General features: G+C 33.9%; 1 protein-coding gene across 1 annotated transcript; it reads left to right on the top strand.

The window, feature by feature from the left end:
* Positions 1-12771: 12771 nt before the first annotated feature.
* On the top strand, positions 12772-13380 carry LOC137965150 (agamous-like MADS-box protein AGL61). The gene has a single exon (XM_068811537.1). The coding sequence runs from the start codon at positions 12772-12774 to the stop codon at positions 13378-13380; it is 609 nt and encodes a 202-aa protein (XP_068667638.1).
* The last annotated feature ends 338 nt before the right edge of the window (positions 13381-13718 follow it).

The following is a 13718-nucleotide window of genomic DNA, read 5'->3' as shown; positions in this document are numbered from 1 at the left end:
TGTGGATAGGTGAAACTCTGAAAGTCTTGAGTCAGCCACTTCTTAAGGGCATGCCTCTTGATGTTAGACCATCAGAATTTCTTTTCCAAGAGGCTATTTCTTTCAGCATGACTGTCAACCAATTGCCCAATTTAAGAATCATGCTGCATAATTTCTATTGGATTACATCATTTATGATGCTAATACCGAGATGGCTTTTGTAGCTATTAGTAGATACAATGTTTAGGAAGCATAAGCAAACCAGAATGCCGACTGGATAACTATAGCTGCATCATCTTTCTGTGAGCATCATGCTTGGTTGACGTCTTCTCTTTCTGTAATTTGTTCTTCATAAGATTCAGACTGTATTTCTTGATGAATTTCTTCATCCTTTATTGGCTCTGTTGTGAGTTGCCTCGGAACTCCTTACAGAAGCAGAATCCTCCTCTGCAAGAACTGAATTTACTTCGTCCACTCCCAACTCTTCTTGTCCATCGCAATGCTCTTAATCTGCTAAAATCAAATAAATATCACTCTATTTAACATAAAAATGTGCCAAGTAACAAAGTCTACAATGTCAGAAAATCTTCAGTCATATGAAGACAAAAACTACAGAAACAGGACAAATGATCCAAAAGTTCGGTATAGACCTCACAGTTAGAAACAGCCGGAAGATTAAATTCTTGACTCATTTTCGTAAGATTTACCGGGCAAAACTACACAAAAATGCGACTCTTCTTACAGCCATACGGTTTAACTTGCTGAAACCGTTGTATTTCAAAACCGTTGTCTGTTAGGACAGCAAAGATGATAATTACCTGGATTCAGTTTATGCCCCGAGATTACGATTACAACCCTGAGATTATTAAAACCAAATCTCTTGTGCAAGATCCCGTCAGTTATTATCCGGATTTTATCAACGGTTTCAAGCTACTGCAAGACAACTCATTTCCTACTGCCTTCCTAGATTTTTTATCACACAAAATATATGAAATAAACGGTAAAGAAATCAGTTGATCTGCTATGTTATTTCTTTAACAGAGAGAAATTTTCAGCGAGAGCAGAGAAAGAAAAAAAGTTAAAGAATGGGGATGGGAAAGAGAAAGCTGGAGATGAAGAAGATTGAGAATCGACAAGCTTTGCAAGTCACCTTCTCCAAGCGGAAGAAGGGACTGTTCAAGAAAGCTGAGCAACTCTCCCTTCTAACCGGCGCTTCCGTCTTCCTCGTTGCCTTCTCTCCCGCCGGCAGGCCCTTTGTCTTCGGAGACGAGGGTTTGTTGCAGCGCTATCTCGAAGGCGAGACGAACATCCCAAAGGCGGTGGAAGACGAAGATCCCTTTGTCTCCTTGGACAACATCGACTTGGAGCAATGCACCCTTGATGAGCTCGAGCTTTTGATCGCCAATATGCAGGAGGAAGAAGCCACGATACTGGAGCTCGCGGACGAATTGAATGCGACCATGCCGGCCTCTGGGCAGCAGTTGACGTTGGAGGCTGCACCTGCTGCTGTAATTGACGGAGTGGAGGCTACCCAACTGCATCAGGATCTTGAGATATTTCTTATGGACACCGAAGAAGAAGGAAATACCTCGTCCGAGATTTCGCTACCATCGGAAGATTTCTTTAATGATTTGCCGCCACTGGATGTCTCCGACGAAGATTTCTTTAATGATTTGCCGCCACTAGATGTCTCCGACTACTACCTGGATTCATTCCTGCGTTGATGTTGGGTTTTTTTAATTTTTATACTGTTTGGTTGCTCACCATTTCTGGATTCTGGCAGAGAGATGATTATACTTATTCTAATTGATTGACTCTCAAGACTCTCTTTGGGATTGAATAATAATTTTTCCTCATTTTCGGGAAATTTTCTCCCTCTTTCACTGTTTACTTCCTCTGGACTGCATTTACATCATGGCGCCTTGTGTATTGGGAGTGGATGAAGACTAGAAGAGATTTAAATTAGTTTAGATTTTTCTTAAATCAAAGGTAGAAGACGATTATTAACCCTAAAACCTATCCAAAAATCTAAAGTCCAACACTAGAAATTGCATCAAAATGGACACAAAAAATAATCAACCTATCTTGCACAAATTAAAACTTGTAGGTACTAGGAAAGATCGGGACAACCAAATTGATCCCAATAGACAGTCGTCGGAATTAGATTGCGGGACCCCTATTGAAGATAACCGAGTACTTAAGCCTTCGCAGTTGTAAACAACAATTCATGTTTTTTCTCATTTCAGATGTGTCAGAAAATATACCTACAGGAGATAAGAGTTTATATCTTGCTGACATCAGCGGTGGCAAATGGTTAATTAGTGGTTGCATTAGTCTAGAAGAAAAAAAGACAATGTAAAGTTGAAGATATTTCTGTACAAAAAGGATTTTCTTTTTCTTTTTTCTCCTAGAACAAATGGGAATGCCTTGAGGATAGCTGTAGCTTCTACCAAATACCAAAGACATTGCATTGGTGTTATACAGAGTGAGCATCATAAAGACCAAAAACCCTGGGTTTGGGTTTTGGGTGGGTGAAGAAAACACCCATATCTATTCAGACATGCACTCTGAATAATCTCTTTGACTCCACCATCAGGAGCTTGATGAGGTACATAAATGAAAATTGATCAATGGATCTCCTTGAGGAACTCCCTCAAAATTTTCAAGATGTAATTTTTACTGTCTTTGGAAATACATTAAGGAATTCCTACGAGGTGAGGATACAAGACCTCACCATGTCACTGAGAGGACATGGAAATAGTGACTCATGTTTTGAATCCCAAGAAGGGAACCTTCTCTCGGCTCACCACAACTGATATTTTTTGGTTGATGACTATCTTCTAGTGGGTCCCTCTGGATTATGGATATTTCATGGCCAATAGGATGGCCGATATAGTTGTTAACTCAAAGGCCGGCAATCTACTATTCGCACAAGAGATTACCATCACCCTTCTCCAGAGTGGCATAGTCCTCTCGGATGAGGTTTCTATGGACATGACAAGGAAGATGTCCATAAGAGAACTCAAAGTTGGAAATTTTTGGATTTGTCAAGTGGTGTGGACAGTGGTTTCATTAAGAAAATATACCCAAGGAGAAAACACCGCAATAAGCTACTTCCAGAGACGAGATGAGTCTTGAGCCTCTCGAGGAACGATAAGAATTTGCAAAGGGGAAAAGAATGGAAGAGGGTGCATCACCGTCTACTAATCAACTCTCTCCTCTTGTAGAAGTCATCGATGATGTTCGGCTTACTCAAGTAACAATTATTTCCCGCCATGACAAGATGACACGGCTGCAAATGATGGAGCAGTAGTTTGATATCATCCTCAATCGACTTCCGCCTTCATCCTAGTTGACCATAGGTTCCACCCTTTTTTTTTTCCTCCCGTGTACATGATTATACTTATATGTTTTTCGTTTGATACTTGTACACATTTTGTAACATTGGAACTTCTTTCCAGCGTACGAATGCGTAAAATTCATAAAAGCACTTTGAATCAAAAGGCACATGCAGATAAAAATAAAATCTTAGTTTATTTTAGATAGTTTTATTTGTTTAAAATAAAATAATTTTAACATGTTGTAAATTAATAAATAATTTTAACATTTTTTAATTTTTTAATAATTTTATAAATAATTAGTTATTTATCATAATTTATCAATATAAATGATAAAAATTGCTTAATTTTATAATATCCGCATTTTTAATTTTTTAATAGCTAAATTCTCTCTCACAAATTTGAAATCAAATAAAATTTTAAAATCCTTAATTTATATAAATAAAAAAGAGGATATTTTACATAAAATTATTCTGATAGATTTAATCTTTATAAGAAAACTAAGATAAATTTTAACTTTTTTAAACTAATACATAAATACATTAAATTAAGATTTTTTATTTAATGAAATATATAAATTAAGAGTACCAAAAGATCTTTCTAGTGTACGAAAGCGTAAAATTCACAAAAGTACTTTGAATCAAAAGGCACATACAGATAAAAATAAAATCTTAGTTTATTTTAGATAGTTTGATTTGTTTAAAATAAAATAATTTTAACATGTTTTAAAATAATAAATAATATTAACATGTTTTTAATTTATTAATAAAATTTTCAAATAATTAGTTATTTAAGATAATTTATCAATATAAATGATAAAAATTATTTAATTTTATAATATCCGTATTTTTTAATTTTTTATTAGCTAAATTCTCTCCCACAAATTGGAAATCAAATATATTGTTAAAATCCTTAATTTATATAAATACAAAAGAGGTTATTTTACATAAAACTACTCTGATAGATTTAATTTTTATAAGATAAACTAAGATAAATTTTAACTTTTTTAAACTAATAAATAAATACATTAAATTAAGATTTTTTAATTTAATTAAATGTATAAATTAAGAGTACCGAGAGTTCTTTCTAGTGTATGAAAGCGTAAAATTCACAAAAGCACTTTGAATCAAAAGGCACATGCAGATAAAAATAAAATCTTTGTTTATTTTAGAGAGTTTGATTTGTTTAAAATAAACTAATTTTAACATGTTTTAAATTTAATAACATGTCTCCCTCTTTTTCCCCACGAGCTAAATCCATGGAGTCTTAAAAATCAACAATTATAATTCTTGATTTAATTAAGGCTAATTTCTAAATATACCTTCTTAGATATCATATTTCTTAATGAATTGAAATTTGAATGCGATAAAAAATTAGGAATAAATTTCTTCACTTAAACCAAGCTTTCTCCATTCCAAAATAAAAAATTAAACTAGGAGGAAAGTCACAAAAGATTCTCCTAGCTACAAGTCAAGTTGAAGGAAGTTGATGAAAAACTTGATTTTGTTTCATCCTAGTTTCTCATTATATTGCAGACCCAGAATCAATTTGAGAAAGAGAAAAGTTGATGTTCTTGGATTAGCGGAAAGAATGATTGAGTAGATAATGAAAAAAATTTCTTGGAGTTCAACTTTATTATATCCCTCCAAATGGTTCAAATCCCATATTAAGTAGCCCAAGCTGATTGGCATACAACCATATATGTAGAAAGTTTTTGTTTAGGGTATTTCTTGGAATTAATTGTGGCTTGTCGAATTGGTGGTCCAGGTGGCATGCTTAGATATCCTCCATAGTGCCTTTGTCAAGTTCAACTACCCCAAACTACAAGTTGTTTCCATTTGCACAATTCATTGACCTCATATCTTTTGAACTTGAATCCTCATTAAAATTGAATTCAGCTATCTCCTTGTCATTGGCTCCTCCTACATGCGGCGGTCTACAGTTCTCAAATTCACCGAATTAGCCGCAAGGTCTTCTGAGATTTCATAGCAGGTAACTTGGTCAACCATCCCTTCTAGAAGTTCCCACCATAATCCCACTAAACCCTTGACATCATTAAAATTACTTTTGTCATCTTTGCCTTACCTGTCCCCCTCAAACATTATTTGAGAATTGTTTTTGTCATATATGCCTTACTAGTGCCCCTTAAAGCATTAATGAGAATTACTTTTATCATTTATGCCTTACTAGCCCCCTTAAAACATTTAGCTACTACTCACTTCAATTGTAACCCCTTCAATGACCAATGACCCTCATTCTTGAGGTTCAACTATAGAGTGGCTACTCATGGAGGTGGCTCCCAACTTAACATAGTGGGAAAGAAATACTCTACAAATGGAGTAGCACTAGTCCTTAAAATGAAACTCAAGACTGATACAACATGGTTAGGGGTTGATCATGTAAAAATATCTCCTTGTTGGAAGACACCTCAAGTGGCATTAATGTAATAACATTACCCACATCAAGGAGGTGGCACAAAGAGTAATTAAATGATCTTCTCATAAAAATGATGCAACAATGTAATTAAAAAAAATGATATATATCTACATATGTCTTTTCCTTTTGAAAGCTAGTAGCCCTAAGAGCATTGCAGTCATTGAAACCTTCCTTCATAAACTATAAATAGAGGCTCAAGGCAAGAGGTAGATCATCAAGTCTCCCCTCTTCTCTCTCAAATTCGTCCTTACACTTTTCTCTCAAAGTCTCTCCCTTTCTCCTCTCCTTGGCCGTCCCTCTATGTCTTCACCTCTCTTCCTTCTTCCTCTCTTTTTCTTCTTCTCTTCTTCTTCCTCTCCTCTCTCTCACCCTCTACTCGAGGACCTTATGTGAGGTCTTGGGTTTAAAAGTATCACTAGGAATATAGGATTGTAGTTTATGTGTATAATCAATATTTATTAAAAAAAACTGCTTTGGAGTTGTGAAGTGCAATTTCTGATTGATCTTGGGTGAAGCATCAAATCATTTCCTTTGAATAGTTCTTGGATTTTATTGCTTTTTGTTTGCTCATTGGAGCTATTGGATAGTGAGCTAGATTTCTAGCTTGCTAAACCACAAGAAGTATATACATTTCTTTGTTCTTGATGCTTACTTTTCAATCATTGGATTATATACTACTAAAACTGATGACAACTACCGGGTTACATGAGGATCTTTTAAAGAAGGAGATTGCTAAATATGATGTTATTCGAGCAGAATGATTACGTATGTCCTCCTTCAACTTGAAATGTTCATTCAAAAATAGGGTATCAGTTTGATTTACAACTGTTGTTTTATACATATAAAAAACATCAAAATGTACAAGGAATCAAAAAGAGATACAAGTATAGTCAATCATATGTCAAAAAGAGCTATACAATATGAACTAGGGCCTTGATACTACTCCTGAGATAGAGGTGGAGGTGGAGGTGGAGGTGTAATATGTTCAATATGCGCTATGATGATATTGAAGAACAAGTATGGAGGAGTCTTACATGACTCTCACAGACAAAAGTCTCACAAAGCAATAATTAATATGGCATAGTCTAACATGAGTCTCATGGAAGGAAACCTCACATAAGTATTTTTATTTAGAGGAATTTCATTATTTTAGTCTTCTATTTATGTTTTAGTTATTATTTTTTCTAGCACTTATCTTTATGATTTAGACTTTAGGTATAATTGAGACATTAATCTAATTCTACTTATTTCCACTATTATAAATAGAAGATCATTATACTCAATTAATAAATCAAGTCAGTGAATTATTTTCTTCTCCAAAAATTCAACATGGTATCAGAGCAAGTTCACTAAATTGGTGTTACATCAATCTACATAAACAATGTATTTCTCTCTTCCAATTTAGTTCTTAGTTCAGTTTAGATTTACCCATCAAAGAGTTTTTATTCATTGTCAAGTAGTTCTTAGGATGTCATTGTCTTCATCTACATTTCTTTGCACCTCCTTCTTTTCCTTTAAAAACACATATTTTTGTTCTTTTACTGCACAATCCGAGATTTATCCCTTTGTACAACATCAAGACTCCAAATACCAGACAAAACTCCAACACTTGCTTAGTTCTACCATACAATATGAGAACCATTTTTTGTCATTCTATTTTCAACTTGTTACCTATGGTTGTATTTAATCTTTACCATTCTATTTTTGACCTCATGCAAAAACTTCATCTTTCATCATCAAAATATATGTTGGTTGCTTCAAGGGGAAGAATTCAGCAATTTTTCATTCGAATTTTTGCATGTGATTGAGAAACATATTCCGAGTATTATTGCATTAGGGTCCACATTATCTTGACCTAGTCTTCTTCCATTAGAACCATGTAGAATTTGATTATTCAAGATGATGTTAGATTTCTCCCGCTAAACCATGACCCTAAAACGATTTAAAAATCTCTTCTACTAAGTTGATTCATAGTCTCCCATGACAACTCTGATTCCCTCTTGAGTCCTATCGAAGGAGGACTATTTCAGTTGTGCTCTGCCTTTGGTCTTGCAAAAAATTGCAATTCAACAACAAGCAAGTATCCAGTCACATAACACAACAACACAATGAATGGTCTTATGAAATCAACAACAACCTCAGTTCATCTTGTTGTGGGACTATTGGTTTTTCATTGGCAATCAAAACAAGGCATTCAAAAGTTTCCTCTACGCTCACATGCAGCATCATCAAATCTACCAATTTGTCACGAAATGAACAAAGCTTCATGCAATAAGAGTCCAACTCTGATAAGACTCAATGCCATGAGTATCACTTTCTTCTACCAAAGGCCAATGTTTTGAACACTAAGTGCAGAAAATCTAGAAATCCAATTTACCCATTTGTGAGGAAGGCAACAGCCTCCATATGAGCAGTTGAGCTATTGTTGTCTCAGTAATTAAACTTGATCTATTGTTGCTTCAGTAATTAAACTTGATTTGTTGTTATCTTACTGATTGACGTGAATTTTATACGCAATCCTATTTTCTACAAGAAACAAAGTTGCATCCTCAAAAGGTTCAAGAGAAACAAGCTTTGAGTTGTTAAGTAGCAGTTCATGGAACTGCTTCACTCAATTACCATTTATTGCTACTGTGATTCATGTCTTTGTTGACATGGTTCGGAAGCTACGAGAGACCATAATTCAGAACCAAGTAAGAGGATGCGAGTATGACTTTTGCATAAAATAATTTTTGTAATTGTTCAACAAGTAGTCCCACTTCAAGTAGGACTTCATAGCCATTACAATTCCTTTATTTGTTGCAACAACGGAAAAAACTCTTCCAACTATATTGCTCCAAGTTCAGAAATTAAGTCATATTTTTTTCTCAACAACTAATACTACAGACCAATCATTAAGACATGTGCCATGTTTCCTTTTCCTCCCTTCTCCTTGTCAATGAGTTCTTGATCTTCTACATAGTCATCTAAAAAAATTAAGGTTCACCCTCTAGGAATTCCCTTGAGGTCATACATGGTCCAACTTATTTGTCAAGTTTTATAATTGTACTGCTACAGTCTTCCCTAAATTTCAAAAAAGGCCACTTTTTCATTGTTTTTCCTCTAATATTTCTTCAATTTATCATTTTTTCATCACTTTTGAAGTAATAGCTAGACCCACTACCTACAGAGTATAGGAGTCTACCCAACATCTAGCGTGAGTCAAATCCTTTTATACTTCAGCCAAGAGGTGGTTTTCTGAGGTACCCTTAAAAACTTAGTATTTTTATGCCTAAAATTAGGCCTTTTTCGCTTTTGAGTTTGAGGAATTTTCATTTTTAGATTATGACCGCTTTGACTGGTGTATGGGGTTTTGTCATACATCTAGGAGTGATTTTCTTCTCCTATATTTGTTTTATCCAAGTTGGGTTTTATGTCCTTTTATCCCCAACTTGTGGGAAAGAATTTAAAGAAAAAGTAAAAAGAAAGAGGTATTTTACTTTATGTGACAAGGATTATCAAGTAAGGGTAGAACAAAAAATGAAGATTTTGCATCTGCGAAGAATTTTTTTTCAGTCAAAGAAGAACAAAGACCAAATTTTTTTCCTTGCAAGTTGAAGTTATAAACTCCAACTTGAGGGGGGATTGCTGAAGAGCAAGTATGGAAGAGTCTTACATGACTCTCGTAGAAAGAAGTCTCGTAGAGCATTTATTAATATGGTGGAGTCTAATTGTCATCTCATGGGAGGAAGTCTCACAGAAGTGTTTCTATTTAGAGAAGTTGTAGTTATTTTAATCTTTTATTTATGTTACAATTGTTTAATTATTCTAGGATTTATCCTTAGGAGTTAGACTTAGGGTGTAACTAGGACATGGGTAATTTTATTGTTATTTGAGTCTACTTATTTATTCTACTATAAATAGATGTTCATCTTACTTAGTTAATCAATAAAGTGAGTGAATTATTTTAGTCTTCCATAAATTCAACAATCCAAACTCTATTTAAAAAATAGGGTTTTGCAAAAAATATGTTTAACTTTAATTTCACTATTAGTAGGAGATACTAACTCTTTGAGAGGAGTCTTTTTAATTCAAACCATGATCCCAAGGAAATTTTTAGAAGCAAAGATCTCGAGCTTTAAATATGAAGACATTTTTTTTCTGGCATTGATGACAAACATAGATATTATTAGCTTTTTTTTTATGTGTAGTTGGTTCAATGGTTCTATCCTGGCTCCTATGTTTTTACCTTCCTTACAGAAACTTGGATAGGCCCAATTCATGTGTTTAACATGTGACATTGTTATGATTGTGCATGGTTCCATGGGAACCACTAAGCCAATGACTTTTCAGTTTTATTTCCATGATAACCTTAGCCCTATAATAGCTTGATTTTGTTCGTAGAAGTTGTTCATTTGAAAATTTCACTAGAAGTTTAATAATGGGTCTTTCTCTTTGATAATGGGTCTATAATATCTTGATTTTGTTCGTGGAAGTTGTTCATTTGAAAATTTCACTAGAAGTTTAATAATGGGTCTTTCTCTTTGATGAGTTATACTGTGTGATGCTTTTTAATTATCTTGTTGAAGAGTTCTCAAGAATGTACAAGTTTGCTAGTTTTCCAAAATCACTTATTTGTATCAATGGTTACATGGAGGGTTTCTTATGTGAGGCCTTGGGTTCAAAAGTATCAATGGGGATATAGGGTTGTAGTTTAATTGTATAATCAATATTTATTAAAAAAAATTGCTTTGGAGTTTGTTAGCTGCAATTTCTGCTTGTTCTTGGGTGAAGCACCATATCTTTTCCTTTGAATAGTTTTGGGATTTTATTGCTTTTGGTTTGCTTGTGGAGCTATTGGACAATGAGCTGGGTTTCTAGTCTGCTTAACTGCATCATGGTGCTTATTTCTCAATCATCAGGTGATATATTACCAAAACTGATGACAACTACTGGGTCACATGAGGATCTTTTTAAGAAGGAGATTACTAAGTATGATGGTATATGTGAAGAATGATTATGTATGTCCTCCTTCAACTGGAAATGTTCATCCAAAAATAGTAGTTGATGATAAGTATTAACCCTATTTCAAGGTAAGCTTTACTCGAACTATTATTTATGTGTTTTATTCATTTAAAAGAACAATTATATAAACTTTCAATGTGCAAATTTCAGAATTACATTGAAGCAATTGATGGGTTATCAAATTGCAATGATGAAGGGATTGAGGAAGAGGATACAGTAGAACTTATTGGGGATGATATAGTATTTGAACAAAATCAAGAAGAAGATGAAGATGATTTGCAGAAGCTAATTAGCAATCTACAGTCTCAATATCAGGGAGAAGAAGGAAAAATGAACAAATTGAATTAGCTAGTCATTTTTCCTAACAATATAGCAGCTCATACATGGGACAATTATGTAGAGTACAATAGTTGATTCAACATGACCAATTTTTTTTAAATAAAAAAGTTTTTAAATTTTGTATTTGACATTTTTATTTTACATAAAATTTATTGGATAAATATGGTAATGTGTGAGATTATTTATTAACTTTCATTTATTTTCCTAGAAAAGGCACTAACGTAACTATTTAATTTTCCTTGATTTTTTTTAAAAAAATCCATTTTATTTCCTAATAAGGCACTAAATAGGTTTTTATCTTAATGTTTTTTTTTGGACATTTATATCCTAGGAAAAGCTAGGGAAAAGCATTTCTAGCTTTTCCTACTATATAAAATTTCAACCAGAGGCGCTAATTGGGCCTAATTAGATTTCATACTAAAGGTTTCAAGGAAATGTATATCCTAGGAAAAAAACTTTTATGGCTTTTTTAGGATATAAAATGTTGAGATATAAAAGGCTTAAGTGCTAGAAGTTCTGTTTAGAAGCATCAAAATCATATCTTGAATATACAAAGAAAAGTTAGATAAGAAAACTAGCTAACAACAATTAGAAAGATCCCATTTTTCCAATTATCCAATCCAAAGAGAATTCCAAAAAATATAAGTGGAATAGAGGCTAGTAAAGCAAGCAAAAGGAGCTTTCTTCATAGACATGCAACTCCAATGACTAGGACTCTAAGAGGGGGGGGGGGGGGGGGGGGGGGGGGGGGGGGGGGGGGGGGGGTGTTGGTGTTGCGTTTTGAAAGTGAATTACCTAGTGAAAGTAAAGGTGAAACTGAATTACTTTTTTTTTGTGTTAGTGTGCACAAATGAAAATATAGTGAAATTTATTAACAAAATACTCTAATAGATTTTACTTTTATAAATTATTTTTTATTTAATTTTTCTATTAATAAGTTAAGAACTATTTTAACTTGTTAAAATTAATAAATAATTAATAAAATAAATTTATATATTTAATTTTATATGTAAATTAAATATTTAACTAATTTTACCTTTATAATACCCAAATGCTTAATCAAATTTTACTTTTAATATCTAAATTCCCACTCTTAAAATATTGATTAAATATAAAATTAAAAACCATAAGTTTATGTAAATAAAAAAGAGGGTATTTTATTTATTTTTAAATAATTTTATAGATTTAATTTTATAAGATTGTTTTATTTAACTAAAATAAAATATATTTTAAATTGTTTTAAATTAATAAATAATTAAAAATGATGGCATTAAAGAATACGGAGAGTTCTTTCTAGAGTACAAAAGCGGAAGAGAGGAAAGGGCATTGGCTCGTGCACAAAGATCAAATTAAAGATTTTCTACTTGTACGTTTTTTAGGGAAGGAATGATGATAATTGCATTGTTGTGACATGCATTGAGTTTATGCATCCATTAATCAAAAGTATTACCATTACAACCCAAACATAATTAAAACCACCTCTCTTGTGTAAGATTTATTATCCCCATTTTATCAACAAGGAAAAGGAAATAATGGCTAAATTATAGTCAAATAGGGTTTCTAAACTGACAGACAACTCATTTCAAGCCTCGACTTCGTAGATTTTTATAATACAAAAGAAATGAAATAAACTGTAAATTTTTTGTGTTTTTATAAAGAAATCAGTTGATCTACTATGTTATTTCTTAAAAGAAATTTAGAGCTAGAGCAGAGAAAGAGAAACGAAAGAGAAGCCATGAGAAAGAGAAAGCTGGAGATGAAGAAGATTGAGAATCGACAAGCTTTGCAAGTCACCTTCTCCAAGCGGAAGAAGGGATTGTTCAAGAAAGCTGAGCAACTCTCCCTTCTAACCGGCGCTTCCGTCTTCCTCGTTGCCTTCTCTCCCGCCGGCAGGCCCTTTGTCTTCGGAGACGAGGGTTTGTTGCAGCGCTATCTCGAAGGCGAGACGAACATCCCAAAGGCGGTGGAAGACGAAGATCCCTTTGTCTCCTTGGACAACATCGACTTGGAGCAATGCACCCTTGATGAGCTCGAGCTTTTGATCGCCAATATGCAGGAGGAAGAAGCCACGATACTGGAGCTCGCGAACGAATTGAATGCGACCATGCCGGCCTCTGGGCAGCAGTTGACGTTGGAGGTTGCACCTGCTGCTGTAATTGACGGAGTGGAGGCTACCCAACTACATCAGGATCTTGAGATATTTCTTATGGACACCGAAGAAGAAGGAAATACCTCGTCCGAGATTTCGCTACCATCGGAAGATTTCTTTAATGATTTGCCGTGATTTGCCGCCACTGGATGTCTCCGACTACTACCTGGATTCATTCCTGTGTTGATGTTGGGTTTTTTTAATTTTTATACTGTTTGGTTGCTCACCATTTCTGGGTTCTGGCACTGTATTTCTGGTGTTTCACACGTTTTTTATTATGTAGAGAGATGATTCTAATTAATTGACTCCCAAAACTCTCTTTGGGATTGAATAATAATTCTTGCTCATTTTCACCCTTTGCTTCTTCTTTACTGCATTTACTTCATGGCTGCTTGTGTATTGGGAGTGGATGTAGGTTTCTATAAACTTGTTGCCCTTCAGTTATTATCCGGATTTTATCCAGGCTCAAACAA

The sequence above is a fragment of the Aristolochia californica genome, unplaced genomic scaffold (assembly GCF_029961685.1).
Source record: "Aristolochia californica isolate CCGP_79_NKW_82.1479 unplaced genomic scaffold, dmAriCali1.0.hap1 SCAF_5, whole genome shotgun sequence".
Lineage (NCBI taxonomy): Eukaryota > Viridiplantae > Streptophyta > Magnoliopsida > Piperales > Aristolochiaceae > Aristolochia > Aristolochia californica.
The sequence above is the reverse complement of the archived record's forward strand: the minus strand, read 5'-3'. Positions and strand labels throughout refer to the sequence as shown.